Raw genomic sequence first — 27,052 nt, forward strand, 5'->3', positions numbered from 1 at the left:
AATGTCTCGTCTTCTTCCAAGGAGGGGGACTAACTGAAAAATAATAAGTATTCTATCTCCTCAATCCCATCTTAGAGTGTACTTCCTCAGCTCACTTCTGGCTCCAATCTTCTTAGGTCTGGTTCCTCAAGAAACAGATTCTTGGAGGAGGAATTGTGTGCAGAAGGTTGGTGCCCTTGATAGTACTTGTGAGGAAGTGGAGCAGGCAGGACAAGGCAGAGGAAGAAGTGAACTGTGACAGACAACTAAAAGTCTGAGTCCCACTGGGGTCTTCGGAGCTGATAAGGTCCTGTGGCACTGCCTTGCACAGTGCCGTTGTACAGCAAAGGGGCTGGGCTGTTAAATCCCTGTCTAAACCACTCTGGTTGATCACAGAGAGGAGATGAGACTGTAGGTAAGGTGGCTCTCCTTAGTTGAGGGCATTCCCTGAAAAAAGGCTAACTGAAGTGTCCTCAACTGCCAAAGGTTTGGCTTCTGGGAATGTCTTCGTACAGAAAGGGAGAGCTGAGCAGCATACTCAAACATGCACTATAGTCCATTAATAATGGAAAGCAAAATTTACAAAGATAGATTCCACCTAATTTCACTAGCATGTGGTAGTATCTCTATCAGTCTCTTATTCAATGATTTTTAGCACTCAACAATTCATCACTCACAAATGTCAAACTTCACATATGATGAGATATGAGACACCACAAACTATTAATGTGTATTATTTCCGGAGAATTTTTGGTGTATGTCTATGACCATGCATTTCTCAGGCATTTTGATTTTTGCCAATCAGAACATAGATATTACCTAAAGGAGCGTTTTGACAAAGGGACTTCATTAACATCTAAAAACTTTATTCAAAGTTTGAATGGATTCTTCAGGTATCTAGTCTTATTGTACTTAATAAAGAGTATTACAAAGCTGAAAACTCCCTGGCACATATCTCATGTGATTTCATCATTTGCCATTGTTAAACAGTAAACATGGCAAAACCAAAAAGTCACTTAAAGCACTTTAATTGCTTTTTGCCAATGATAATGGCCACCCAAACTTAAGCAACTATTTACAATAATGAATTGTGGCTTCTTAGCCAAATAAGCCAGATTTCCCCAGCAAAAGCACTGCCATACCACGTTGGGTGTATGAACTTTAAAGCTCTGACAAAAGTTAATGTATTCCAATAGTTTTCTTAAACTTTGTGGCTATAAAGTCATCCTGCTTGTATGGCTAGCTTAACATAATTAGTTGCATGTTCTATTATAAGCCAGTGTTTTGAGAATATTAACATCCTAAAAACATTTCTATGATGAAACTTGGTGTATTACATGACATAGCCCACATTTTTCCTGGGAGTTGGAGTTTGTCCTGTGTGTGTGTGCATGCGTTTATGTTTTCAATCAATCTGGCTGCTTATTGTGTCTGCAAAAGGCAAAAACAATTGTAGTGGTTAAAAAATATATATTGGCAAAGACACCAAGGAAAAGGTAACTTTCTATACTTTAAATATTTCAAGTTAAACTTTTTTTGGGTTTTCTAATTAACACTTTTATTACTATCTTAATCTTTAATACAGTAATAATGATAACAGTAATAAAAATCTATAGATGATGTTGGCTAATTTTTCGTAAAGTTTATTTTATTTTATTGTTAAATTGCCATGAATGTAGGAATAAATAATTTCATTTCTTCAAACTAAATAGCCTAAGTAACAGCAACCATTTAAAGAAGCATAACTAGGGGCACCTGGGTGGCTCAGTCGGTTGAGCGTCCGACTTCGGCTCAGGTCACGATCTCACAGTCCGTGAGTTCGAGCCCTGCATTGGGCTCTGGGCTGATGGCTCAGAGCCTGGAGCCTGCTTCCGATTCTGTGTCTCCCTCTCTCTCTGCCCCTCCCCCGTTCATGCTCTATCTCTCTGTGTCTCAAAAATAAATAAACGTTAAAAAAATTAAAAAAAAAATAAAGAAGCATAACTATGTGTACAAGATCTCATGCTATCTCAATGCATAGAAGTTTTTCTTTTTGAATTCTTTGAAATTTATCTTAATGCTTTTATTGGACAGTTTATAGAATTCTTGGATTAAAAACTATTTTTCTTGATTTCTTCAGTTTTTCTCCTTACATGTGTTTCATCCCACTTTTGTTTCTATTACCATCCATGTTTCATAAACTGTTCACACAGTCTGTGTTAATCTGTATTTTCAGTCCTCATACACAATTGGATTTATAATACAGTTATGGATTTATATTGAAACAATCCATGAATGAATATTAAGTATGTATGTGTACATTTATTGCTTAAGACACATTTAAAAATGGAATTTATTTAATGGGGAAATGAATTCCAGTGATGGAGATGCTAAGAGCCTCATTAAAAAAAAAATTGATAAATTTAGATCTCATATTGTTCATCATTCTATATTTCAATCTGCTGTTATGGAAGATAATCTTATATAATGTTCTTATGCTTTTTTGTAACTACTTTTATTTAAGTGCTCATAACATTTACATATTTCAAGAAGGAATTCATGTTGAATTATGCTTTATATCTGCACTAATGCCCAGCATTAATTTTCCATTTAGTACCTAGGACAATTATTAGCATGCATACATCAGGAGAGTGTTTACATTTTTAGATCTTGTTCTTAATCTCTGTTAAACATTGACTGAATGCAGTTGGGAACAAAGTACTGGATATATTCCCCTTTTCCTTTTGGCTGTCAAAAATTATTAAAAGGTAAGTAGAGACCTTCTTTGACCTTTTGAGTTTGTAAATTAAGATATATTGTTCATAAAGTTGGAGGTGACTTAATGGTACATTACAAACTTACTTGTACCATATTAGAAATTAAATTCTTCTTAAACTGCCAGAGATCGCCTTTGAGTGAGCACTGGGGCATGGATATTCTGAAAGAAGGGTTTCAAATATCAACTTTGTTGATTCAGTCCATCCTGGAAAGGCACCAGAGACAGAAATGTCTTTAGATTGTTCCAGAGGACCAAGGTTTCTGTTGATACCTATCCTACCAGTGAGAATGCTGTATGTGTTTCTGACTCTGTTAGGTTAACAGGGAAATATCTGAGAAATAACAAATAGCAGAATGTGGAGAGTTTAATGTTACCACAAAATGCACCATGTGCATATTTCATATGGGATAAAAAAAATAGATTCTTTGTAAAAGTGGACATCTAATTTACGCTCCCTTAAAAAGTTCAATTTAATTTCAAAAGAAAATCTTACAATTTCCTGATTCATACTTCTCATCTGTGTAGTGGGAGCATTTGATTTGGCTGGTGTAGCAGTTCTCTGTGGGAAGAATACTGACTATGAAACAGGATATGTCAATATTATAAAGACTTTATTTACACATAAAATTACTCCTCAGGAAATGAAGTGAGTGCAACATATAAAAATCTGTCAGGAAATTTCTCCTGTGGATGGTGGTGTTTTCTTAGAGGGGAAAAAAAAGCAGGATTTGTAGAGTGAATAATAAGGAATCATCTGTCACCATCAGGAGGATAGACTGTATATATAGAAGTCTCCCATATATATTTTATGTGTAAATATATAAAATAAATACATGAACACACCCCATTAAGATTTCAGAGAAACCCTCATCAAAATATGCCTTCCATTTAATTTTATGTAAGATTGAAAAAATGTAAGTAAAGCAGCCCATTTATGTTCTACATAAAAGAATGGTTCATTATTTCACAACCTTAAGCTCAATAGTTTGTGGTATATTTAATCTCATCCTAAAGAAAACTAGAAAAGGAGCCAGGGAACTTAGTTGGGTAACCTTAGAATGTCATTTAATCTCTCTTTCAGTTCTGCCTACCTCACAGGGTAGCTTCACAGATGAAATGTGGATAGAAAAGTGCTTTAGAATAATAAAGCAACATATAAATGCAAGATAGTATTCCTTTTGTTGTTGTACTATGAAAGTGAACCATTAGAAATCTGATGCCAAATGTGGGCATACATTCAGCATATAACATGGCTTTTTGAATGCCTTGTTCTGGATAATACATCTTTTGTTTTCACCAGTATCATACATGACTCCACATTAAACAGGATACACTGAGCTCAGTAACATAGACCTTTTAATGCTATAAAAATAAATTCAAACTATAGACCTATTTAAAGACTATGTTGCTAACTTCTGCAGACCACTTAAAAAAAAACTTATATGTTCCTTGGAACATATACGTCATTTATCAACTCTTAGATACTCACTGTAAAAAAAAAATTGCTGTGCCCCCACTCCCCCTGCTCTCAGAAAGTAGCATGCAGTTCCCTGTGCCACTAAAGTGTGAGCTTACTATGGGCACAGATTCTTGTTTGGTTGGTTTATTTCCACATATCTGATAACTATAATAATGCTGCTAATATGTATTGGATAGATGAAATTTCAAACTTACTTTTCTGGTTAGATGTAAGCTCATTTATTCATTTAACAAAGAGCGTTTGAGTGTTTAGTGTGTGTCCATTCTAATGACTCTGAAGATTTATAATCAAAATAGGCTTAGAAATAGGCAAAGTGGTACTTCTAGATATATTTTAAGATAAGTCTCTACAGAGTGTTATAGGATAATAGAAATGAAATTACTGCGTTTGAGGAGATCAGAAGAGTCTGGAATAGATGACAAATAGATTCTTAGATAATGACTAAGAGGTTTTGTTGAGAATAGTAACTGAGTATTAATTGAAGTAATAAGAATGTTGAGACGCAATTCTTCATGGGTCTGTTGCATTTTTGTATGTATTATTAGCAAGGCATTGATTAAATGTCTTTGAAAATGTCTTTTCAAGGTGTTTGTCTGGCAAACAACCTTGGGAAACAGAGCAAAGGGCAGGCGTGCTAACTGCCCAACTGTGAAATACTCAGGTTCCCCCAAGCACCGCTCATGTCATGCTCAGGGAACCAGTGAAAGAAAATGTTGGTGCTCTGATGCTCGGACTGGTATTAATGTGAATAATAAATTTTTTGTCTCAGATTCAAGAGTTGAATATCTTCTGCCAGCACCCATAAAACTGTGACAGAGTTGCTTATGAGCTAGTATGTAGGGTAAAATCTTAATCCTTCAAAGGTTGTGACAGTTTGTTAACGAGGATGGAGTATAGAGGAAGACATAACTTCCTGAAAGAGGAAGAATGAAAACTTTTCTGATGAATTAAAGGGATTTGAGGGAAGAAAATGGAAGTTAATAATGAACAAATTGACCAGATTTTATAGTCAATTGAGCAAAATAGGGTCTACTGTTTTATTGCTTGTTAATGATGAGAAATTGGGAAGATGGTTGCAGCCTGGTTTCCAGGAAGCAGGTTCAAGGGTTGAGCGGTGCCTTGATTATGTTAACTTTCTTAGGGGCAGGAAGGAACTTCCTTCCTGGTGGACAGTCTCAGGTCCACCCATTGTAACAGCTAGCACTAAGATAAACACTGTGTGGGCTGAAGATTCTCTTCCCTCTTTCCATCAAGAGTTACTAGGAGTAGAGAAGAAATAAATTGGGACAATGTTATGAAAAGAAATTGGGTGAATCATAAGAACTTCGGTTCAGTTGGGAGTTGAGGGTATGGGGTAAGCAATGGTTGTGATAGAGGAATAGCAGTAACTGCACCTTTTTACAACTTAGCCTGTCCTGCAATCTGTCATGGAAAACTTAGATATAATTGGAGATGACAGCAAAAGATCTCTGAGTCTGTGAGTCCTGGCTGCTCTACAGAAACTTTGGCCCTCTTGGAGAGATTTGGCTGGGGTTCCTGTAAGGAACCATAGATGAATCAGTCATTGACTAGTATGGGGGAATCCTACTGTCCCAGATTGTGTTTATAGTGCTGAAAGGTAACATATTGGAGAATGAGAAGGGAGCCAAAGAATTCTAGATAAATTTTATCATTAGCCTTGCCACTTTGCAAAACTCCCTTAGCCAATATATTGTGACTAGATAAAGAGTTAGGAGATGTGGATCATGTGCAAGTCAAGCCCATGCCAGCCAGTGGGAACAAACCCCTCATTATCCTGCTGGAAACCAATGCAGTTGTGGATGCTGAGTGCAGGGGTTTCCTAGGTTAAAATCCATGGTGTTAGTAATGATGATTTTTTAAAATTTTTTTAATGTTTATTTATTTTTGAGAGGGAGACAGAACATGAGTGGGGGAGGGGCAGAGAGAGAGGGAGACACAGAATCCGAAGCAGGCTCCAGGCTCTGAGCTGTCAGCATAGAGCCCAACGCGGGGCTCGAACTCATGAACCATGAGATCATGACCTGAGCTGAAGTAGGATGCTTAAACGACTGAGCCACCCAGGTGCCCCAGTAATGATGATTTTGATGTGTAATGTAGTACTTTGTGTGGTTTCCAAACATTGCAAGTTCATCTGATTGAGCTGGTGAGCAGCTACTATGCTGCCCAAAATAGAAAGTAAAGGTGCCTTACTACTATGGAACTAATCTTTCCCTCTGTGCCCCTGGATCATTTCCAGTCTTCTTCCTCCATCTGCTTTAAGGAAAAAGATGATTATTAGTTCATGGAGATCATCCATCTGAGTATGCTGGGGAACTTTGGGGAGAGGGAGGACTCAAACATTTTTGGCTGTCATCTAAAGGTGTCAGCGTCCTACTCAATCCCATGGGTGGGAGTCCTGTTTTCAACTGATGAGGTTTGGGCAGTGTTCCCAATGGGAAAAGAGAATCAAAGTAACCTTTTGGGTGGGGCTGTTGAGGCCAATGCAATGTATTGTTGATTCCACATCTGAACATATAGTAAGAGTTGACATGTGATGGCATTGTAGTTGTCTGTCCCATAAGTGCCAGAGGGGATCACCTCAGTTAGGAAGAGCTGCATGTAGTGAAGTGAAGATACGCTTGGGAATCCCTGAATCCTTCTGACCAAAGACAGGCAGCATCCACTTAGAGGTGCTGCTTAGGAATTTGTACTCACTGCCCTGACAGAGCTACCAGGTATCTTTTGAAAATCAGGTATTACCTTGCTATTGAGCTCTTGCTGAAATTGGACACCTGAGTCATGGGACATTGTGACTCTATGGCCTATTTGCATTTTGGAAATGACTAACAAGGTAGTACAACCTCAACAGGCCTCACTAATCAAATAGAAATGGTATATTCAAGAAAGTGGTAAGCCTGTCCCCAGTGCAATCTCAGCTTTACACACAAAAAGTAGCAGTTGCCCTCTGCTGCCCACCCTGCTGCCTAAAGCAAAGCTACTGATTCAGTGGCACCCTTCTATTTACAGTGCTTTTCCAGAGGCCTTGGCCTGGTTGGATGATATTTTGGCTAAGCTGAAACCTGATGATGTGCACAGGGCTGCTGTGGTTTCACAACATTTGTAACAGTTGTGCAGAACTAAAAATGAGTGTGATCATCCTACCCACTCAGAAGAACTTGAGGATATTCCTTTTTTTTTTTTTTTAACTTACTTTGGGGTGTGGTCAGTACACTAGCTTATTTGCCATTTGGACATGTATAGACTGAAAAATCAAAGACAGATTTTTAGGTGCTCTGAATTGTGTTGATTGAATCACATGAGGCCCACATTCTAATATCCCCTAGAATCACGTTGCTGATCAACTTCCATCATCTGGATTACCATCATTGCTATCTGGATGGATCATAGTAGTGGGCATGGCAACATATCCACCATCATAAAATGGACAGAAAGTAAACAACTCTGCTTCTGGTGCAGAGTCTCTACTGCATAGGATTTATACAGCTGGTTGCGTCCAGGACCCTTCAGAGGAGGAGGGGGCATGGCTGAAGTCAATACTGCTGGCTGGCTTTATCCTACTACTTATAGTTTTGTTGAGAGTAGCCTTAATTAAATGTCTCATGAGATAAATTGAACAGGTTTGGTCCCAGGCTCTGTTCATAACTGCAGAAGCCAACAGAGTGGCTTACTTATTGGGAAAATTTGCCATAAATCAAGATGGTATAAAAATGAAGAGTGATTACTATTGGGAAGTAATTCTCCATACATGTCTTAAATTTCTGTATGTCTACAAGCAGAGTTACAATTGCCTTGATTCCAACCTCTCTTTTCAAGAATTTTTGTATTGAAGGGGGTGCTTGGGTGGCCCTGTCAGTCAAGTGCCTGACTCTTGATTTCGGCCCAGATCATGATCTCATGGTCGTGGAATTGAGCCCCACATTGGGCTCTGCACTGGGACCCTGGGCATGGAGTCTGCCCAAGATTCTCCCTCTCCTTCTGCCCCTCCCCCGCTTTCATGCACTCTCTCTCTCTGTCTCTCTCTCTTTCGAAAAAAGTATTTTTATACTGGGAACACCTTTTTGTTTTTTTGGAACAGCGTTACATGCTAGAAGTCTTCTGGAGCAAAGGCTAAGTGTCCTTAAAGTCTTAGAAAATAGAGATAATGTCTTCCTGCAGAGCAAAAGGTAGGCATGCTCATAGTTAAGTATAACAAACATGTTTACCTCTATAGCCATGAAAAGATCATGCTTACCGCCTATTACTAAAGGTTCAGGTTCACTGTGCTTGGGGTTCCTTTCCTGTAGTGCAACCCATTGCTTGTGCAAGTGTCACTTCATCTTCTTTGCTTCTCCGTGTAGGATTTGGAGCTTGAGGAACCAGCACAAAGGCTAATCCTCTAGCTGTTGCTTTTGCTGTGAGTGTTGTGAGTAGTAAGCTTTTTAAAAATTTTTCCTCTGACCCAGGTGTCTTGTGCCTTCCACCAGCATCCATGCTGCCTCATTAGATAGCTTACAAGCAGGCTAAAATTTCAGATCCTTAACTATCCTTCACAATTAGTAACTATAAAATATTTACCTGTAATGTAAATGGTCTAAAGAGTTGAAATTTATTTTTGTCCATATAAAGTATAAAATGATTGCTTCTTATTGGCATGGAGTCGTTATTTAAGCAGTGATTGAAAGATACAGGCTACTTCATTATTTTTGTTGATTTACTTTTGGTTTTGTTTGGTCTTGAGTTTTCAAGTTTGCCATGCTCCTCTGCATCAAGCTTGCTGAAAGGCAAGGAGCATGGAGGGATATACATTGGATATTTCATCCAATTGATTGGAATTTGTTCAGATATAACTGTTACATAGGGGATAAATGTAGTCCATTCCTTCGTCCATATAGAAGAGAAACGGATTTGGTGGAAAATGTTTTTCACAGATGGAAGGTATTTCTAAGCAGCAGAAACCTCATGTATACAGACATGAAAGGGTGGGAGACATGATTTTGCCCTGGCTAACATCAGAGGATGCATGAAGTAGAGACAGTGGTAGAAGATGAGAGGCTTGTCATAAATCATTTTACCTTAGACTGATGGATTGCTCTGAAGGTGACTGCTGGATGCTGAAAGATTTTAGTCATGGAAAAACAAGATGAGAAACACTACCTAGGAAGCCATAGCAACAGATTGGATGAGAAAAAAAATGACAATTTTAATGAAGCCAGTGACAGAAGAGATTCACCAGCGTAATCAACAAGTAATTACTGAGCACAGTGTAAGTGTTATGCATTGTGCTGGGTGCTGGGTATATGCCAAAATAAAACAGTTAATAAATGGGCCACTTAGACATAAGTGGTAAGAAAGAAGGTGAAGAATAGCATGTGGTGGGAGAATGTCTGAAGAGAGGCATGAGGTGGGGAAAATAATGAGATCAGTCATGAATCACTTCTATATACTTGGACAGCACTTAGGTGAGTTAGTCCAGTAGACATTGTTTATGTGTAGCCGAAGCTCCTTACAGAAATCAATACAGTGATAGTAATGACTAGAAAAGGGCTAAAGATCATTGAGAGAGGGCTCTCACATCATACATATTCAAGTGTTAATGGGTTTTATTTATTTATTTATTTATTTATTTATTTATTTATTTAATTTATTTTGCTGTTAACAAGGAGAACACATTTTAATTTTGTTCAGATTTCTCAGATTCACTGATAGAGGGAATACATATCCATGCTTACACAAAACAATATTATATTCAAGAAGAAATCTAATATCAAGTGAGCTGATATTCTGCTTTTGTTATGGGATAGAGAAAGTCTGCCTTGTAGGAATGGAGGTCTCAGTCTTGGATTCCCCATGAGAAGTTTTACAAGGGGGTCCGTGCTCATGCTCAAATAAAGGCAGCTAGAAGGAAAGTAGCCAGCACAAAGCAGTTTTATTAAAGGAAAACACATTCCTAAGGTGGGAGAGCAGGCAGGTTCCAGGAGGTGGAACCAGCCCCCAGGTTGTTATTGGATTGGATATTATGGGGGCTCTCTGGGCTAGGGGAGTGCTGTGAGGTACAGTGGGATGGTCTCTAATGGAGGCTGTTTCTAGTCATTTGGAGGGGGAGTTTTTAACCCTATGAGGTTTGTGGAATCATCATATCATTTGTCAGGCAGGGCTGTATACGTGCAGCGCAAATGCATTATAATGAGTGTAGAGGTTCTACTGGGGCAGAGCTGGATGAGGAGAGGACAAGTTTGTACCTGTGGCTCTTTGGTCTGTCACTCCTGAGGTCTTAGAAGCCATCAGATCAGGATGTTGTGCTCCCCAGCTTTAAATGTGTAGTTTATTTGTCAACATCCTTGGCTCCAGCTCCTGTCTCTATCATTCCTCTTCAAGGAATTGGGACTCTGCCTCAGGGCATTCTCTCCACTGCTCATATCTAGCTTCTACCTAACACTGAAATGGCTGTACTTGGTAGAGTTTTCTACTTCAGTTTTTTCAGATTGTTGCTTCTGTTAGCTACACAGTGTTGTAAAGGAGTGTTTTAAGTTTTTTAATTGCATTTGGCTTGTTGTTACCACCTTAAAAAAGACTGTGTTTCTTGTGGTTGTTAAAACATTGCTGTTGAATAAAGAAGTACTCTTCATCCATGTATATATACTCCAAGCTAATTGCTGTTGAAGGTGCAGGTTCAGGAAAAAGCAGGAATGAAAAAACATGGCTTAAGATTGGTCGGTTTTGTTTGTTTTTTATTTCTGCCGTTTAAGGACTGAAGGTAACAAAAAAGAATGAGCTTCTGTTATTCCACTTTCCCATGCCGTCCTTGTCATTTATTGCCTTGAAATTATGGCCACTGTAAATGAGACTTGGTTTCATGGTTGCCTTCCAAAACTGAGCTTAAAGATGAGGATCCCCATGCTTCCCTTACAACCTGCTCAGAGGATGTAGAGAGGAGAATTCTTTTCCTTTTTAGTTAATTTTTGCTCATTAAATTGCCCAGTTTAATGGAAATGTTGAGGGTGGTATGTAAACATTGTAGCAGGGATTTTCTGGGTTCTTTTGCTGAGTTAGCACACAATGCCAATAAGAGAACATATTGGCTATGGCCCTAAAAGGGCCAACGAGCAATTTTCTGTGTCAGAAAACAAACCGGGTTCTGCATCCAGACCACTTGACCAGTATATGTCGATGATTGCTACAAGGACAGAGTGAGACAATACACGTTGGTTGGCCCACATCCATCATCCCTCTTGAAAGGCAAGACAAAAACAACTCTGAAGTACAGGTCCTGCTGATTTTGATGGATTCTATCAGCTATCTATTGAAGAAATTGATGGTAGTTGCCCACACTTAACATAGCTTAGAGATTCTAGGGAATTATTATCATTTTAACTGTGATATGACATTGGGAAAGGCAGTTCCTATTTTTCTTGTTTTAAACTGTCTTTTTATTTTTTTAAATTTATTTTTAAAGTGATTTATTTTGAGAGAAACAGAACGTGTGAACAGGGGAGGGAGAGAGCAAGGGAGAGAGAGAATCCCAAGCAGGCTCTGCACTGCACTGTCAGCACAGAGCCCGATGTGGGGCTCCATCTCATGAACTGTGAGATCATGGCCTGAGCAGAGATCAAGAGCCAGATACTTAATTGACTGAACCACCCAGGTGCCATAAACTAGTGTCTTTTTAAATATGTGTCCATAGTACTTGGTTTGGGCCAGAGGTTCTAGAGTCTAGACCTTCTGCCATTTCAGATTTGGGCAAAAGGTGGAACAGTATTACACTGGGTTACAACTAGGTGTTCCCAGTGGAATATTGAGGGTTTAGACCCTACTGGAGTGGCTCTGTACTTCGGGAGCTATGTTTAGGTGCTGGTTGTGCTGTGTGACACAGAAAATAAATAAGCAGCATACCTTTTTGTCTAGTCTCAGCTTTTCTGGGCATAGGCCAGAGAACCACAACCACATTCCTCAAGTTCAAGGTATGGAGTGTGGCATCTTTAAGACTGTGCTTGGTAGAAGTATGTTAATACAAAGAAACACTTTTGTAATGAATTCTAACAATAGTAAATTTTATCAACACACAGAGAGTCACTCAACAAATTTGCTCTATAAATCCTAAGTATATTACCTTTTCCACAGTTATATTTTAGAAATTAATCTTTGCAGTTTTCATCTAATGACTGGATATTACTGAGCTAGAAGAAAAAAAATGATCTTATGTTGCTGATAATACAAACTTGATATTTGGATTATAGCACTGTGTTTAATTTAGCTTTCTGGGGTGAGAACTTTCTATAACAAAGTGTAATTGTTTGATTTTTCAAATAAGCAGGTTTGATGATCTAACTGTTACCTATTTGTCTTGCCTTGTATTTTCCATTTCAGGAAACATCCCAGTTATCTGGACTCCCTGAGTATGTTAAAATAGTAGAAGTTGGACCTAGGGATGGATTGCAGAATGAAAAGGTAGTTTGATACTAGTTTAACATAGTTATTCCAAATGCTAAATCAAAATATTTATTAAGATTCTAAAGACTTAGATGGGTTTCATATATTATACGATTGTGTTTGTCCTCAATTGCTACTTGAATTTATGCATCTTAAATATGATTTGCTTCTGTTAGGAAGTAATTTTCTATTTATGCTTCAATAGACACTATGCAAATTACTTATAAGATAATTTTTAATGCTTTCATAGGTTATAGTTCCTACAGACATAAAAATTGAATTTATCAATCAACTTTCCCAAACTGGCTTGTCTGTAATAGAAGTGACCAGCTTTGTGTCCTCCAGATGGGTACCACAGGTATGTAAATCCATAATTCCTTAATTGAATCTTTAATTCAACTTTGCCAAGATTTAGCAAATACTGTAAATTGTAATATTAACCTGATATAATTACTAATTTACTACTTTTTTTTCCAAAATATTAGCCCATGCACTGAGACACGATTAAGGAAAAATCCCTCTGATGAAACATCTTCTATCCATTAAGTCCTAAAAAGTTACTGGGAACTCCATCCCAAGCCTACCTGAGTATAATGGTCCAATATGATGAGTAGATAAGGCTCTTAAATAGCAATTTAGGAGCCTGCTGTCCATTAACTACTTACTGACTTCATAAATTATCTGAATATCTTTAGGTGCTTTCACTTTCTTATCTCTTAGAATGAAGTATTGATGAGTTGCCTGATAACTTAAAAATAAAATCTCCTATTAGAAATGTAGATACATACTCGTCACTTTTTTTTTTTTTTAGCACTTAAATTTGCTAGAGAAATCTGTCTATCATAGCAAGACAAAGGGAGCCATCTCAATCTTCTCTTAAGATGAAGTCTACCCAGATTTGACAGTCATGTGGCAACAATCATCCCTTCTGAGGTTTGGCTCTGGTCTTTGAAACATGATGAGTAGCCATTAAACCAATCCCTCTCCCTTTCCTATCTAATACCTGTGCTCATTCCTGGGATCCTTCAATCTCTCCCTGGCACTTAAGTTCACTGATTATCTTCTCATCTCATTCCCTTCGTTGTTATTCTCTGTAATCCTCATTCAGTTACTTGCCCAACTGCTCTTTTTCTGTCATCCTTGACATCATGTAAGTTTAAAGTTCCCTTAACATTCTGCCTTCAGTAATTTCCTTGCCTGTGCTCTCTTCTTTGGCCTGCCCTTCCAACATTAACAGTCACTTTAAAAGGGTGACAAATCTAGGGGTGCCTGGGTAGCTCCATCATTTGAGCATCCATCTTCTGCTCAGGTCATGATTTCACCTTTCCTGTGTTAGAGCCCAGCCTCAGGCTCTGTGCTGACAGCTCCGAGCCTGAAGCCTGCTCCGGATTCTGTGTCTCTCTCTCTCCCTGCCCCTGCCCCTGCCCTACTCATGCTCTGTCTGTATCTCTCTCAAAAATAAACAAACATTAAAAAATAAATAAAAGGATAACAGATCTGTACTTTTGGTCCTGCCTTCTCTGATAAGCTTCATCTAGATGTGCAGTCATTACCTCAGACTCACTTGGGTTGAAATCAAACTTCCTACTGACCATCTTGCTTTATGTTAATAGCTCATTTCGGCGAACATTTTTTAATTATCTGCTTCCTAGACTGTAAGAGTTACAGAGGTAGTGACCTTGTCTGTCACTCTTCCCCCACTGCTTAGTGCCTAGTAAGTAGTTATTGTGAAATGAATAAAGAATCAATCAGCCTGAAATAATAATAACATGTCAGTTTGAATTTTTTGGTATGGACGGCTGACTCTTTTGTTCATGTATTTGGTTCTATGTAATGAAGACCACAGGTAATTTCCTTAGGAAGGCACAAAGAGCTTTAGGAGACTAGACCTATTTCCTTGACAATGCCATTTTGCAAAATTGCTCACCATTATTTTATGAGCTGTCATTAATTTTAAGGGAATGTGAGCCCCTTGTATCATATTTAAGTCTTCATGAAATTGCCTCTGTTTGATTCAGTTAGTGTTCATTTCACAAATTTGATGACTGTTGAAGAAAAACTAGAAAGACAGGTATAACTTCAGGGTAATGTCAGAAAAAAGGAGAGTTCTTGTGAATATTAATTGATGACCAATCACAGTAGTATTTCAGATATAATATTTTACTAAGATATTATTTTACTTCAGATAATTTACTAAGATAATGTTTCACTTCAAGATTTTTTTATTTTCCAATGATTTCGTAAGGCTGCTTACAAAATACTCTTCTTTACTGAAGTGGTGCAAATTGTCACCAATTGTCACATCCTATTATTACACAACTCTGGGAATTGTTTGATAGCTTACTCTTGAAACTAATCTAAGTGACATTTAGAAAAATGAGGCTAGAACGCTTCTACAGGACCATCCTTCTTGTTTAGCCAGCTTAGAGAAAAGATGGTCAGAGCAAAAGGGAAGGCTGTCCCTCTGTATGCAGTAATGAAAAACTGCTTTTTGGTCTCATAATGTAAGTAGATGTGTGATGGGGCCATAAAATAAGCTGATTTATTCTAGGCTTGGTAAATTCATGACTTAACCTATTGAGATTGAATGAACACTTCCTAGGCTCAAAGTATTATTGAATAAATGATGAAATTCCCATTGTGGCTCTTGAGGACAGCTGTGGTGAGGCCGAAGTACCTCTGGGACTGTGTTGCTGTCCGCATTCTGCCTTGAGCTTGAGTAAGTGACTTCGCCTCTTTGGACCTTGGAAATCCCAGCAATGCTGCCAATAGCACGGGAGCACTTAGGGCAGTAAGGCCCATGAGTGGATTCCTGCATATGAGTGCCCAGAGTCCAGAGCACCTGGCTCTGACCAGTTCTCAGCAGGCTTACCTGAGTGATTGCCTAACAGATGCATTGACTGACCCCTGGACTCCACACAGTTAACTTCCTTCTTTTTGATGAAAAGACTTTCTTAGAGATGAAAGTGTGTGTTTAAATACCGCAGCAGACAGGTCCTATCTGAATAATTGAAGATACTTATTCAAATACTAAATATGTGTCCTGTGTTTTTCACTTTTAATTCTCATGTGGGCACGTGCATGACAAAGTGTTTCAAATTGTTAAACATCTGTAAAAAAGAAGCATGTCTGAATCAAATAAACTATCGGATTGAGTCTTCCAAAGTTATGCCAGTCATTTTCTAGATGACCTATCAACCTACCGAGGTCTTTTCAAAGGGCAATTGCGAGAATATCCCATTTTTTCAATTTGATTTTCCATAGTTGTGCTTGTGTTTTAGATTTCACTGAGATGGCCTGTGCAGAGCAGTTTTTATTGTAGTCAATGATTGTCTTATCATGTAATTCTGCCGATTGCATTGCATTGTCATGCTAATGAAAAGCTGGAAATCAGAACGAATTCATAATGCTAATTTCTCTTTGGACATTTTATCTTGTAACCACTGACTTTTGAAGAAACTGTCATGACATTAGACTCCTCTAACTTAAAATAACATGTGAGATGGGACAGAACAGTTTTAGTGCAGCTGCTTACGGGTATTTGTGTGAAGTGATTTGTACTTCTAAAGACTGGGAGTGTGGCTCTAAATCGGTGTTCTATTAATTCTCTGCATTTTCTTTTTCTTTTCCTTAAATATAGGTCATGGGAATAGTCGTCTAGTTTATGTTTAGATTGCTGCTTGTTCACTTATTCTTTTTTTAGCGTTTTAAAGCGTTTTTACAGTTGCCGCCCACTGTTGTGTTTGGCAACGGCTTTCTAAGGCAGCTAAAAGAAAAGTTCCACAGTAGCAGGGTGCCATATAAAACAGGATCCCACACCTATCATCTAAATGGCCAGAGATGATAAAATACCTGCCATTAAAAGAAAAAAAAAACACAAAACACAACATGTTCTTTACAACTTATCTGGAAAAAAAGACTTCCTTAGAGTGACATATAATATAAGAACATTTGAAAAGAATCCAGATAGCCCCTCTCTTCTATGGCATGAAGAAAGAAAACATGTTATAGATAGGCTTACTGCAACTTTGGAATCATGATAAAGACAATAATTTCAAAATAAACTAGTGTTTTATATTCATCTTATTTAGCTATTTGGTTTTAAATGTTTTCATTCACATGAGTGATGAAAGTGAACATCACTTACGGAAAAATAAGAATACATTGAACGTCCACAACACCGTATGTTTATGTAGATCATATGCAACGTATCAGCAAATGCTCCCTTTCAAATTCATTTTTTAACAGTTGGAAAGGGTGGGTGCCAAGTCATGACATGGACAGAGATTTTCTCTGTAAAAGTAGAAAAAAATCCTCAAAATACTGTAACAATTACTTACAAATTCGTTAAACACTTATAAATATGACCTAAGCGCAATGTGAGCAACAAGGAATGCGTAAACTTTCCCCTGCCCTCCTTTTAGTGTATGATGGAATTCTTTATTAGTAATGAAGACAGTTACTGGATTGAAGTTTCAGGTTCAGATTTATGTTGGTGAGATGCAGGACGCTGTAGCTTCTGCTTCTGAGTGTTCTGCTTCTCTTCCTTGCTCTGCCCTTGTTGAAAGGATGGGTGTGTGGAGAAGAAGCTTGGAAGAGGGTATTTTAGCATAGATGATGAGTGAGTGAGTGTGTGTGTCAGAGAGAGAGAGAGAGAGAGAGAGAGAGAGAGAGACAGACAGAGGTTGAGAGAGCACATGCGCGTACACACCGCCCCCCCCCCCCAAGTATTTTGCTTATGAGGCACAGTTAACTGATAGGTTAATTTCATCATCTGGGAAGTGTTGCAGTGCAAGTCCCATCCGTTATACCTCCCATGATTTGGCCTCTGCTGTCTCTGCAGAAAATGGAGGATAAATTTACCGAGACAGCAGTTCCATTTCATGATTACAGAAGTCCCAGTACCCAGATAGGTGGGGGAGGGTGAACTAAAGGAGGAACATTTAACTCTCTTCAGTGGAGGTGGCCTGAGTGTGCTCACTCTCTTTTTAAGATACTCTTTGCTGCTACTACACGCTAAGATTAACTGACTTGTTCTTAACTGCTGTCCTTCTTGGTACTTTGAGGCCTTCCACATGTCATTTCTACAGTAGAGATGTGTCTGGTCAGTTATCACAGTCAGCATCAAGCACCTGCCAGTTTGGATCATCAGACTAGTCATTGGTGATGTCTTCATTTCCTTTCCTTAGCTCCTGAATTTGTAGTTGTGGTACACACACTAATGCGACTTCCTTTTAAAAAGGTTTATATTAAGGAAGTTTAAAGGCCGTTTTTTGTTTGTTTCTTTGTTTGTTTTAACAATAGCTTCTAACTGTACTAGGCTTTCTTTCTTTTTTCTTGTTCAACTTATTTGAGCATGTTGAATTTCTTACGTGTCAAATAATAATTGGTTGATATTTGTTCAATGGTTGATCTCAGAAGAAATAGACATGTAGGTTTTCAGTAAATGAGCTCTGATAGTTATTAAAAGTAAATGGGTGCCTTTTACTCTCGCTCCAAAAATTAAAAAAAAAAAAGGTTAAAAAAGGGAATCTTTGGTGGGTACCTGGGTGGTTTAGTGGGGTAAGCATCTCCCTCTTGATTTTGGCTCAGATCATGATCTCAAGGTTTGTGGGATTGAGCCCCGTGTTGAGATCCACACTGACAGCACAAAGCCTGCTTGGGATTCTCTCTCCCTCTCTCTCTGCTCCTGTCTCTTTTTGTCAAATAAATAAACATTAAAAAGGGAGGGCACCTGGTTGGTTCAGGCAGCTGAGTGTCTGGCTCTTGATTTTGGCTCAGGTTATAATCCGAGGGCTGTGGGATCGAGCCCCGTGTCGGGCTCCATACTCAGTATGGAGCCTGCTTAAGATGCTCTCTTTTCCCTCTGTCCCTCTCCCCAGCTTGTGCTCCCTTTCTTGAAAAATTAACAAAAAAGTAGGGGCGCCTGGGTGGCTCAGTCAGTTAAGTGCCCAAATTTGGCTCAGGTCATGATCTTGCGGTCTGTGAGTCGGAGCCGTGCTTTGGGCTCTGTGCTGACAGCTCAGAGCCTGGAGCCTGCTTCAGATACTGTGTCTCGCTCTCTCTCTGCCCCTTCCCCACTCATGCCGTGTGTGTGTGTGTGTGTGTGTGTGTGTGTGTGTGTGTGTGTATGTGTCTCAAAAATAAACATCAAAAAAATAACAAAAAAGTAAATGGGCGCTTTTTAGTTTTGTCGATTGTTTCCTTTGCTGTGCAGAAGCTTTTATATTTTTATGAAGTCCCAATAGTTCACTTTTGCTTTTGTTTCCCTTGTCTCTTGGGGTGTGTCTAGTAAGAAATTGCTGCAGCCAAGGTCAAAGAGGTTGCTGCTTGTGTTCTCCTCTAGGATTTTGATGGTTTCCTGTCTCACATTTAGGTCTTTCATCCATTTTGAATTTATTTTTGGTGTAAGGAAGTGGTCCACTTTCATTCTTCTGCATGTGGCTAGATGGGTGATGAGTATTAAGGAGGGCACTTGTTAGTGTGAGCACTGGATATTGTATGTAATTGATGAATCACTGAATTCAATGCCTGAAACCAATATTACATTGTATGTTAACTAACTAGAATTTAAAAATTTGGAAGAAAAGAAGTAAATGGGGATAAGATTGTGCTATGAAAGCTGTATTCACATGGTAAAGTACATTAGCTCTTCAAGAAAATAAAAACAAAACAAAACAAAACTAGCATATCAGATTTTCTAGCTCATTTTTTCCCGGCATTTAATGGCATGAACCACAACCTCTTCAGATTGTTTCAATAAGTCTAGCGATTTTCCACTGAGTGTATAACGTGTACCAGATATCCCATATCTGTATACACCTGTGTGTTCACAAGTGTATTCACAGATCCACATATCTGCGATTGCCTTAGTCCTTGAAAGCTAGTAAAATGAATTCTGGTCCTTTTGATTATCTGCATAAGAAATGCTCAAATTTAGCCTCCTGAAACCTTAACAGCCTTTGCTTTTGCTTATGGTTTCTATGGATCAAGAATTTTGACATGGCTCAGTTGGGCAGCTCTGGCTAGGGGTTTTGCATAGATGGTGGCCCCAGCTGGAATAGCAGGGATTGGCTGTTGGCTCATTTGGGGCCTGGCTGGGCACCTCTTTCTCTGTGTGTTCTCAGAACCTCTGTAGGTGGTCTCTCTGAATGGGTTAGTTTGAATTTCCTCAATGGTGGCTTAGAGTTGCAAAGGGGAGTGTTGCAAGAGGCAGGCAAAAATGGTGTGCCTTTCATAACCAAGTCTTATAAATGTTACAGCATTAATTTTCCATTAATAATTAGTTGAGGCAATTAAAAAGCCATCCATTTTCAAAGATGTCACCTCTTGATTGGAGAGTGGCCTTCTAGAGGAGCACTAGAGGAGTGGGAGAAGAAATCTCATTGGAACGGTTTTTATATTTTTGACACTTAGGTTTTTAAAAATGATACAGTAATTAATCTAGCTTCACACTCTTTCTTACTAATAACTAAAGAATAAATATAGTTGATTTAAAAAAAAAAGTCTCTGCATTCTGAAGCTCCTAAATTATAAAAACAAAACAAAAACAAACAAAGATATTTTAGCATTATCAGGGCTGCTAATAATGACCTCAATCTTACCCAACCCCTTTATAAATTTGTGTGCCTCAAATGGGATTCAGGTTGGCATTTGAAGGAGAGGGTTTTTGCTCAGACAGCATAAGAGATGAAGGAGAGAGACAGAAATGAAGTAGAAGCTGGTGAAACAGGAGTCCTAGGCCTTTGCCTTCAGAACCACCTCTTCCCTGGAGCGAAGCCAGCTTTTTCCTGCATCCCAATTTCTAAACATGCACCAAGATGAAAGATGAGGCCACGGGAGGGGAGAATCACATCCTGCCCAAAGATGGGGATGGAAGGAAAAAGAAAACGCCAGAAAACAAAACGTAAAAGTTAGAGTTTGCAGTTTGCCTTCATACCCTCAAAATCCCCACCATCCATGTGAAGGTGGTGAGCCCACGCAAATCCAGGAATCGCTGTCTTCACTGTGGAGGTTATGCTTTCTGTAGACCCACAAGCCCTGCCTTCCATGTCCAGACCTGCTCAGCAGGGTCGTAACTTCTAGACTAATACCTTTCTAGATCGTCTCTTGTAACCTAGTTGGCATGCCTGGCAGTACACATGATTCAGTTCAATGTGTTGGACTGTTTAGGTAATGCCTGTCTCCTTTTGAGAGAGTAGAGAGTAGGAAGTCCTTTTCTTTTCTTTTTATAAAAAGCAAATGTCAATGTACTCTAGAAATGAAAAGTCGCAATTAGATTTTTGTTGCTTTTTGTTATGAGGAAACATCCTGCATTATTTTAAGTTACTGTATTAAGATGTTTCTCTAGGTTTGCAGTTAAATTTTTTTTCCTTTTAAGTAAGAATAATCAAATGTATTCTGAGTACTATACTAGGATCTCTCTACATAACGGTGGTGAATTTGATTTATATCCTCTACAAGTGTTGCTTGTATAACAGCAGGTATTACTATAGCTTCACAAATAGTGATGGTGTAAATTCGTATTTCTCCCCTTGGGGGGGCAGGGTTTACCGACTTGTTTTGTATTGTTTTCTTTTGTTTTGCTTAATCATTTTCTATGTTTTTAAGCAGTGACTAACCTGAAGTGAAAAATTTTAAAGTGTTTTAAAAGTATTCACACTTAAATTATCACTATGGTTCTCACATAAGGCAAGAAAATTGCCTAAAGCATATTCACAAAATTTTAAAACACCTTTTGTCTCAGAAACAAACATGGAAATATGAAAATGGGTGTTTTAGTTATAATAGTGGACATTACTGTTTTTTTTTTTCTTTTTGAACTGGTTTAAGGTAATAGTTTGCAACAAAATTGGAACAAATATGAGTTGCTAACATTGTTCATATTATTTAGCACTCAATACCAACTTACTTTGCAGCTAAGATAGAGTTTTTCATTACTGTATCCAAAGCAAAAGTAAACCTGTAGTTAAGAGCAATAATGTCACCAGTTCTACTGGTCAGATTTTCTTCTTTTTTTCATGCTGAAGGTATAATTCAATATATTTGGATGTCTTTCCTCATGAGACCAAAAACTATAATTATGCTCAAAGACTTATTCTCAGAATTTACTGCTTTTATGATCACTTAATAGGATCACTTGCATGTTGACTAACAAATTGGGTTTTATTTTGTTTTTAGGTTTATAAAAAGAACTATAACAAAATGTTAAAACACTTTATCATTTTTTATTCACTAATATTGAATGTATTGTGTTTAGTGTATTTTCCTCTAAGTTTTCCTTTGAAAGAAAGGAACAGTTGTTCAAAGCTGCTTGATTAAATTAAAATATTTTTTTGTATTTGGTTAAACTAATCTTAAAATCTAGTTTTGTGGAACTGTCTATATGCATTGACAGCTGAAAGATCTGCACATCATATAATTGCATAAAAGCTGAATATGGGTACATTTTGGCACAAGAAAGATGTGAGCCTAACTTATTAACGGTCTTTTCTGCAATACTCTGATGATCAGTTTATTGATAAATATTGTCAATCTTATTTTAGTGTAAACTCATTCCATTGGTGTGTCTCCTGACCAAGCCACTTAAATGCAATCCACTTTAAGAGAAGCAGAGTATGTCAATGAACTAAATTTCCTTTGAAAAATTGATGATCCTTATAAAATGAGCATTGAAAATGAAAATATTACACCATTCACTTTTAAGTAGATAGATGTAAAATACATATTTTGTTAATATGTTTATGAAGAATTATGCTTTCTAGTTAATTTTTAAAAAGAAAAGCGAAGTATCTTTATCCAAGTTTGTATGCACGCACACGCACACACACACACACACAAACACACACACACACATTCTGATCTAAAATGCCTGGTGGGAGCCTGGGTGGCTCAGTCGTTTGAGCATCCAACTCTTGGTTTCTGCTCAAGTCATCATCTCACAGTTGGTGGGTTCAAGCCCAGTGGTCAGGCTCTGTGCTGCCATTGTGGAGCCTGCTTGAATTCTCACTCTCCCTCTCTCTCTCTGCCTTTCCCCCAAGTGCCCGTACTCTCTCTCCCTCTCTAAAAGGTAAACAAATAAATAAATAAAAAAGTAATAAAATACCTGGTTAATTTTTTTGAAAGTTTTACAGGTGTAAAAAAAATACGTAATAGAGAAATTAGATAAATATGAATGCTGAAGTTGATATTACATTCAAAAAATCACATTAAGCAATAAATAAGTTTTATATTTCAAAACATACACATTGAGATATGTATGCTAGTGTTTCACTTCTTCCACATTTGATAAAGGACCATAAATTTATATTTTCACATAGTGTATACCTGTCAATAGAAAGCATATTTTATAACAAATTTTATTTTACTTTAAACATTTTTGCCCAAATTAATTTATGTTAAATAACTTATAAAATTATACACTGATTGTAATTATAATTTAGAAGAGAATGTTTTATAACTTTTTTGAATTTTAGACATTCATTATTAATATGTAAAAATTCTTTGAAGAATGCTGTTCATTTTATACATTTTATAAAGGTTTTAGACAACATCCATCTGTAATTGAAAAGGTTGATATGGTTTTAATTGTTTTAGGTATTCACATTCATGTTTCCCTGTTTAACTGCATAAATCAAGTAATTTTTGAAATACTAACGTGAAAGCTGGTCCATGCCAATAATTCGAGAAAACTAATACAACTTCCTACCTTCATGCACTGCTGGGATGTGAGACCGATTATAAATTATAACACTACTCTTAGTTAAGGCTAGTGAATTTTATATTGAATTCAGCTTACAATGTATAGTAGGAAATGTATTTCTTAGTAACCTCAAAATAGTTATTTTCCCTCAAGCCTTCAGGTTGCAGGTTTCCTAAGCTTTTAGTGACATTATTGTATCTACTGCCTAGATATAATGACATATACATTTTCTAATGGAATGATAGAAAATCTGAGACCTGACTTTCAACTCACGTATGAGTTGGCTAAGTATTTTTTAAAATGTTAATTTATTTTGAGAGAGAGAAACAGTGTGAGTGGGGGAGGGGCAGCGAAGGGGGGGAGAGAGAGCATCCCAAGCAGGCTTCACACCATCAGCACAAAGCCTCATGTGAGACTCAAACCCATGAACCGCGAGATCATGACCAGAGCCAAAATCGAGAGTTGGATGCTTAACTGAGCCACTCAGGCTCCCCTGGCAAAGTATTTTTTTTTATCCGTCTTATGCCTTGTATATTTTCCAGTTGTTCATTGTCCTATTCATTACTTTTATCATGTTTATTAAAAACTTCACTGAGTTCTTTGTTGAGCTTAAAAATTGAATAATGCATATTTACTAACAGTAGTCATGATATTGACATAATAAGGCAATTGTAGAGTTAATAAGAATGTAATTACTAAAAACAATTAAAACTTAGAGGTTTTAAAATTGAGTGAATATCTGTAAATTAGTTACAATAAAATGGAACTTGGTAACCAGAACACATTAAGCAGTTGGCCATTGGTCGCTCTAACTTTTTAAAGTTCTGTGTTCTGTACTGTTGACTAAAAAATAGATCTTCTGATCCATGTGATGGCTAAATCATTGTATATGATCATACAACTTTAACAATGATGGAATTCCTTGTCAGAGTAGTAAGACCCATTTTGCTACAGCCCTTATTGCCAGCAAGATGATCTCCCTCAAACAACTCAGGCTTACCCTCTTCTCATCAGTGTGGCTATCCACCGTGGGCAGAGGTGCCCTCTAGAAAGAAATATAAAGAAGAAGGGAAGCTCTGTCAGTATAGAATGAGTACAATTAAATTTAGTATTTTAAAAGTGACTTCTTCCATGTATGGAAAATAACAATGTTGACAGTGTTATTATCAAACCCAGAGGCATGATCTATGAGAGGTAGCACAGTTGAATGGAAAGAAAATTATATACTGGGAGCTTTGAGACTTCTTGCCCCTACTTCAGAGTGATGTTGGGAACATGATTGTTTTGACTTGGGAAGACCAGGAGTGTGGTCACAAAGGCATTGACCTGAACAAAGAATAACTAATGTGTATTTGTTAAGTTTATCTTAGGAAACTGGGAAATGTTATTAAATAAAATTACTGGTTTCTCTGTCTGAAACATTGGTTTTCCAGTCTAAAACCCACAAATCCATTGGGTAGATTGGATTTGTTTTGTAATTTAAAAATTAATATTTGTACACATTAATGGGTTATGATTAAAATGTCCTGCCTGCATTTGTAGTAAAAGAGTAGGGGTCATATGTTACTTGATTTGGTCACTCTTAAGAAGCATGTGTGTTCTATCCAATACAGGGCAGCACAAAAGTCCTTAGAACACAAAGGCAATGCCAAACAAGGAAGTACAGGAAATGATACACCAGACCAAATTAGTTTTAAGGCTTCTGGACTTAAGAAGTTTTTTAAGTGTGGTGTCAGACCATTTTAGTAGTGCAGCCAAAACAGGGTATTGGGTAGGAAAAAAAAAAAAAAAAAGAAAAAACACTAGATGTTCAATTTTCCAGAGATTTCCTGTGTTTATTATTATAAGATGGTGATTTATTAAAACTGTCTTACTTCTTCAAGCAGATCAAGATTTCCTTTGTGCTACTGAGGCTGAGATATATGGGGTTGGTGCAAAGAGTCTGTGAATGAGACAGGGTTATAGTACCCAGGCTACAATGCTGTTCATAGCTGGTTAGAGCATTTTCACCCACAACTGTCAGGAACAGCTCTAGTCCATTTTTTCTCATTACTGAATTTACAAAAGTATTACATTTAAGAGGAGTTACTGCTCAAATTGAATTTTGAGTTATAGTGTCTGAAACCACACTATTTACATTTTTATAGTAATAGATGGCGTGTGTTGAAGAAATTGCACCTTCTGTATCTTTCCTGCTGTACTCCTGCATATAAAAAGTAATCCCATCAGTTATGTCTCATCTGTGAAGTGGAGATGGTAGGGAAATGCCTTCTGACATTTCCTTGTTTTGAACTTAAATGAATGTTGTCCTGGGTGATGGTGGTGCTGGTGGGGCAAACAAAAAGAATCCTTCAAAAATATTTTTTAAAATGATTTGGCAAATGATACTAGCAAGCACGGGAAAATGAGGGTTATAAATCCATGAGTTTAAATCTCATTCCTGAAAAACTATAAATTGGTTTATTAAGCAGAGAATGTATAAACATAGATCCAGAAATAATGATATATCAAGAATAAGACATTCCAGACTGATGTCACTATTTTCTTGAGAGTTTTCTTCTGGAGTGGTAAGGAAAAGGAATACTATAGACACCATGAATGTGTATTTCAGGAAGATCCTTAACTATCTTGATAACTGTGAACAGCAAACTAGAAAGTTTAGTACTTTCCAAACTTTATTTTTTAATCCATGGGATTTTTCCACCCTAGACGAAACATTTTTAGAACCTCAATATGTGCTACAGAGAGGAAATTACCTTAAAATATTTGTATAGCTGTCTCCCAAGGCCCTGGGAGGGCACTAGCAATGTACTCAACTGGCCATACAGTTGAGGGAAATTTACAAAAGTTAGATATTTTTGTGTTGTTTATCTTATAGAAGCTTCCTCTCATATTGCAGTCATTTTAGGTCCACATAGCCTGCATGTACCTCTGAATAAAAATGAAATTAATGTTCTTTACTGAAGCAGGAGTGAGGTCCTGAAGTGTACAGATTTGTCTTCCTTTGAGCAGAAGCCAGCAACAGCCTTTGTGACTTAAATCCACTGTGATTCTGTCTTGTTGATGTCTAGCATCTCCTGAGAAGTTTTGAAACTATAGATTCCTTGGTCCCACAGCAGAACAGAATCAGAATCTGTACGAAAATCTATATATTTTTTAAAGTATATCAAATCGTTCTGATAGTGAATCTAGTGTGGGAGAACCTGGTTTAGATAATTAAACCATGCTTCCCCACCCAAATTGTTTAGCTTGAGGATGGAGTCTTTCTAGGGGCTACTCCCTTGACATTGTGACACACAAAATCTTTAGCAATGGCTAAGATAAAGATGTAGAAATTAGATGCTATAGGGGATATACTTATCAAAGAGGTATTAGAGAATGGGCGTATAGGCAAGTAGACTTGGGCCCCATCTCAGCTCTCCCAGTCACTAGTTGGATAATCTCCCTCATCCTTAGTATCTCTAGTCATCTTCTACAAAAATTGCCCACTCATTGGTTTGTTAAAAATGTTTAAAGAGATGGGGCGCCTGGGTGGCTCAGTCATTTGAGCATCTGACTTTGGTTCAGGTCATGCTCTCTTGGTCTGTGAGTTCAAGCCCCATGTCGGGCTCTGTGCTGACAGCTCAGAGCCTGGAGCCTCCTTCAGATTCTGTGTCTACCTCTCTCTCTGCCCACCCCCCCTCCATTCTCTCTCTCTCTCTCTCTC

The 27,052-nt window shown here is 37.7% G+C and overlaps 1 protein-coding gene across 4 annotated transcripts in view; it reads left to right on the forward strand.

Annotated features, from left to right (window-relative positions):
- The window catches only part of HMGCLL1 (3-hydroxymethyl-3-methylglutaryl-CoA lyase like 1), a 193,294-nt gene that overhangs the window by 32,810 nt on the left and 133,432 nt on the right, over positions 1–27,052 (forward strand). For 3 of the 4 annotated variants that reach the window (XM_047103159.1, XM_047103160.1, XM_047103161.1), the window contains exons 2-3: positions 12,582–12,662; positions 12,895–13,002. In XM_047103159.1, the coding sequence (XP_046959115.1) occupies positions 12,582–12,662; positions 12,895–13,002 (189 nt within the window). Of the gene's footprint in view, positions 1–11,961; positions 11,982–12,581; positions 12,663–12,894; positions 13,003–27,052 lie in introns of all 4 variants that reach the window. The other variant, XM_047103158.1, reaches the window with a different exon arrangement.

Source organism: Lynx rufus, unplaced genomic scaffold (genome assembly GCF_022079265.1).
Source record: "Lynx rufus isolate CCGP_SWC_20201006 ecotype Redwood Valley unplaced genomic scaffold, mLynRuf1.p SCAF_6, whole genome shotgun sequence".
Classification (NCBI taxonomy): Eukaryota; Metazoa; Chordata; class Mammalia; order Carnivora; family Felidae; genus Lynx; species Lynx rufus.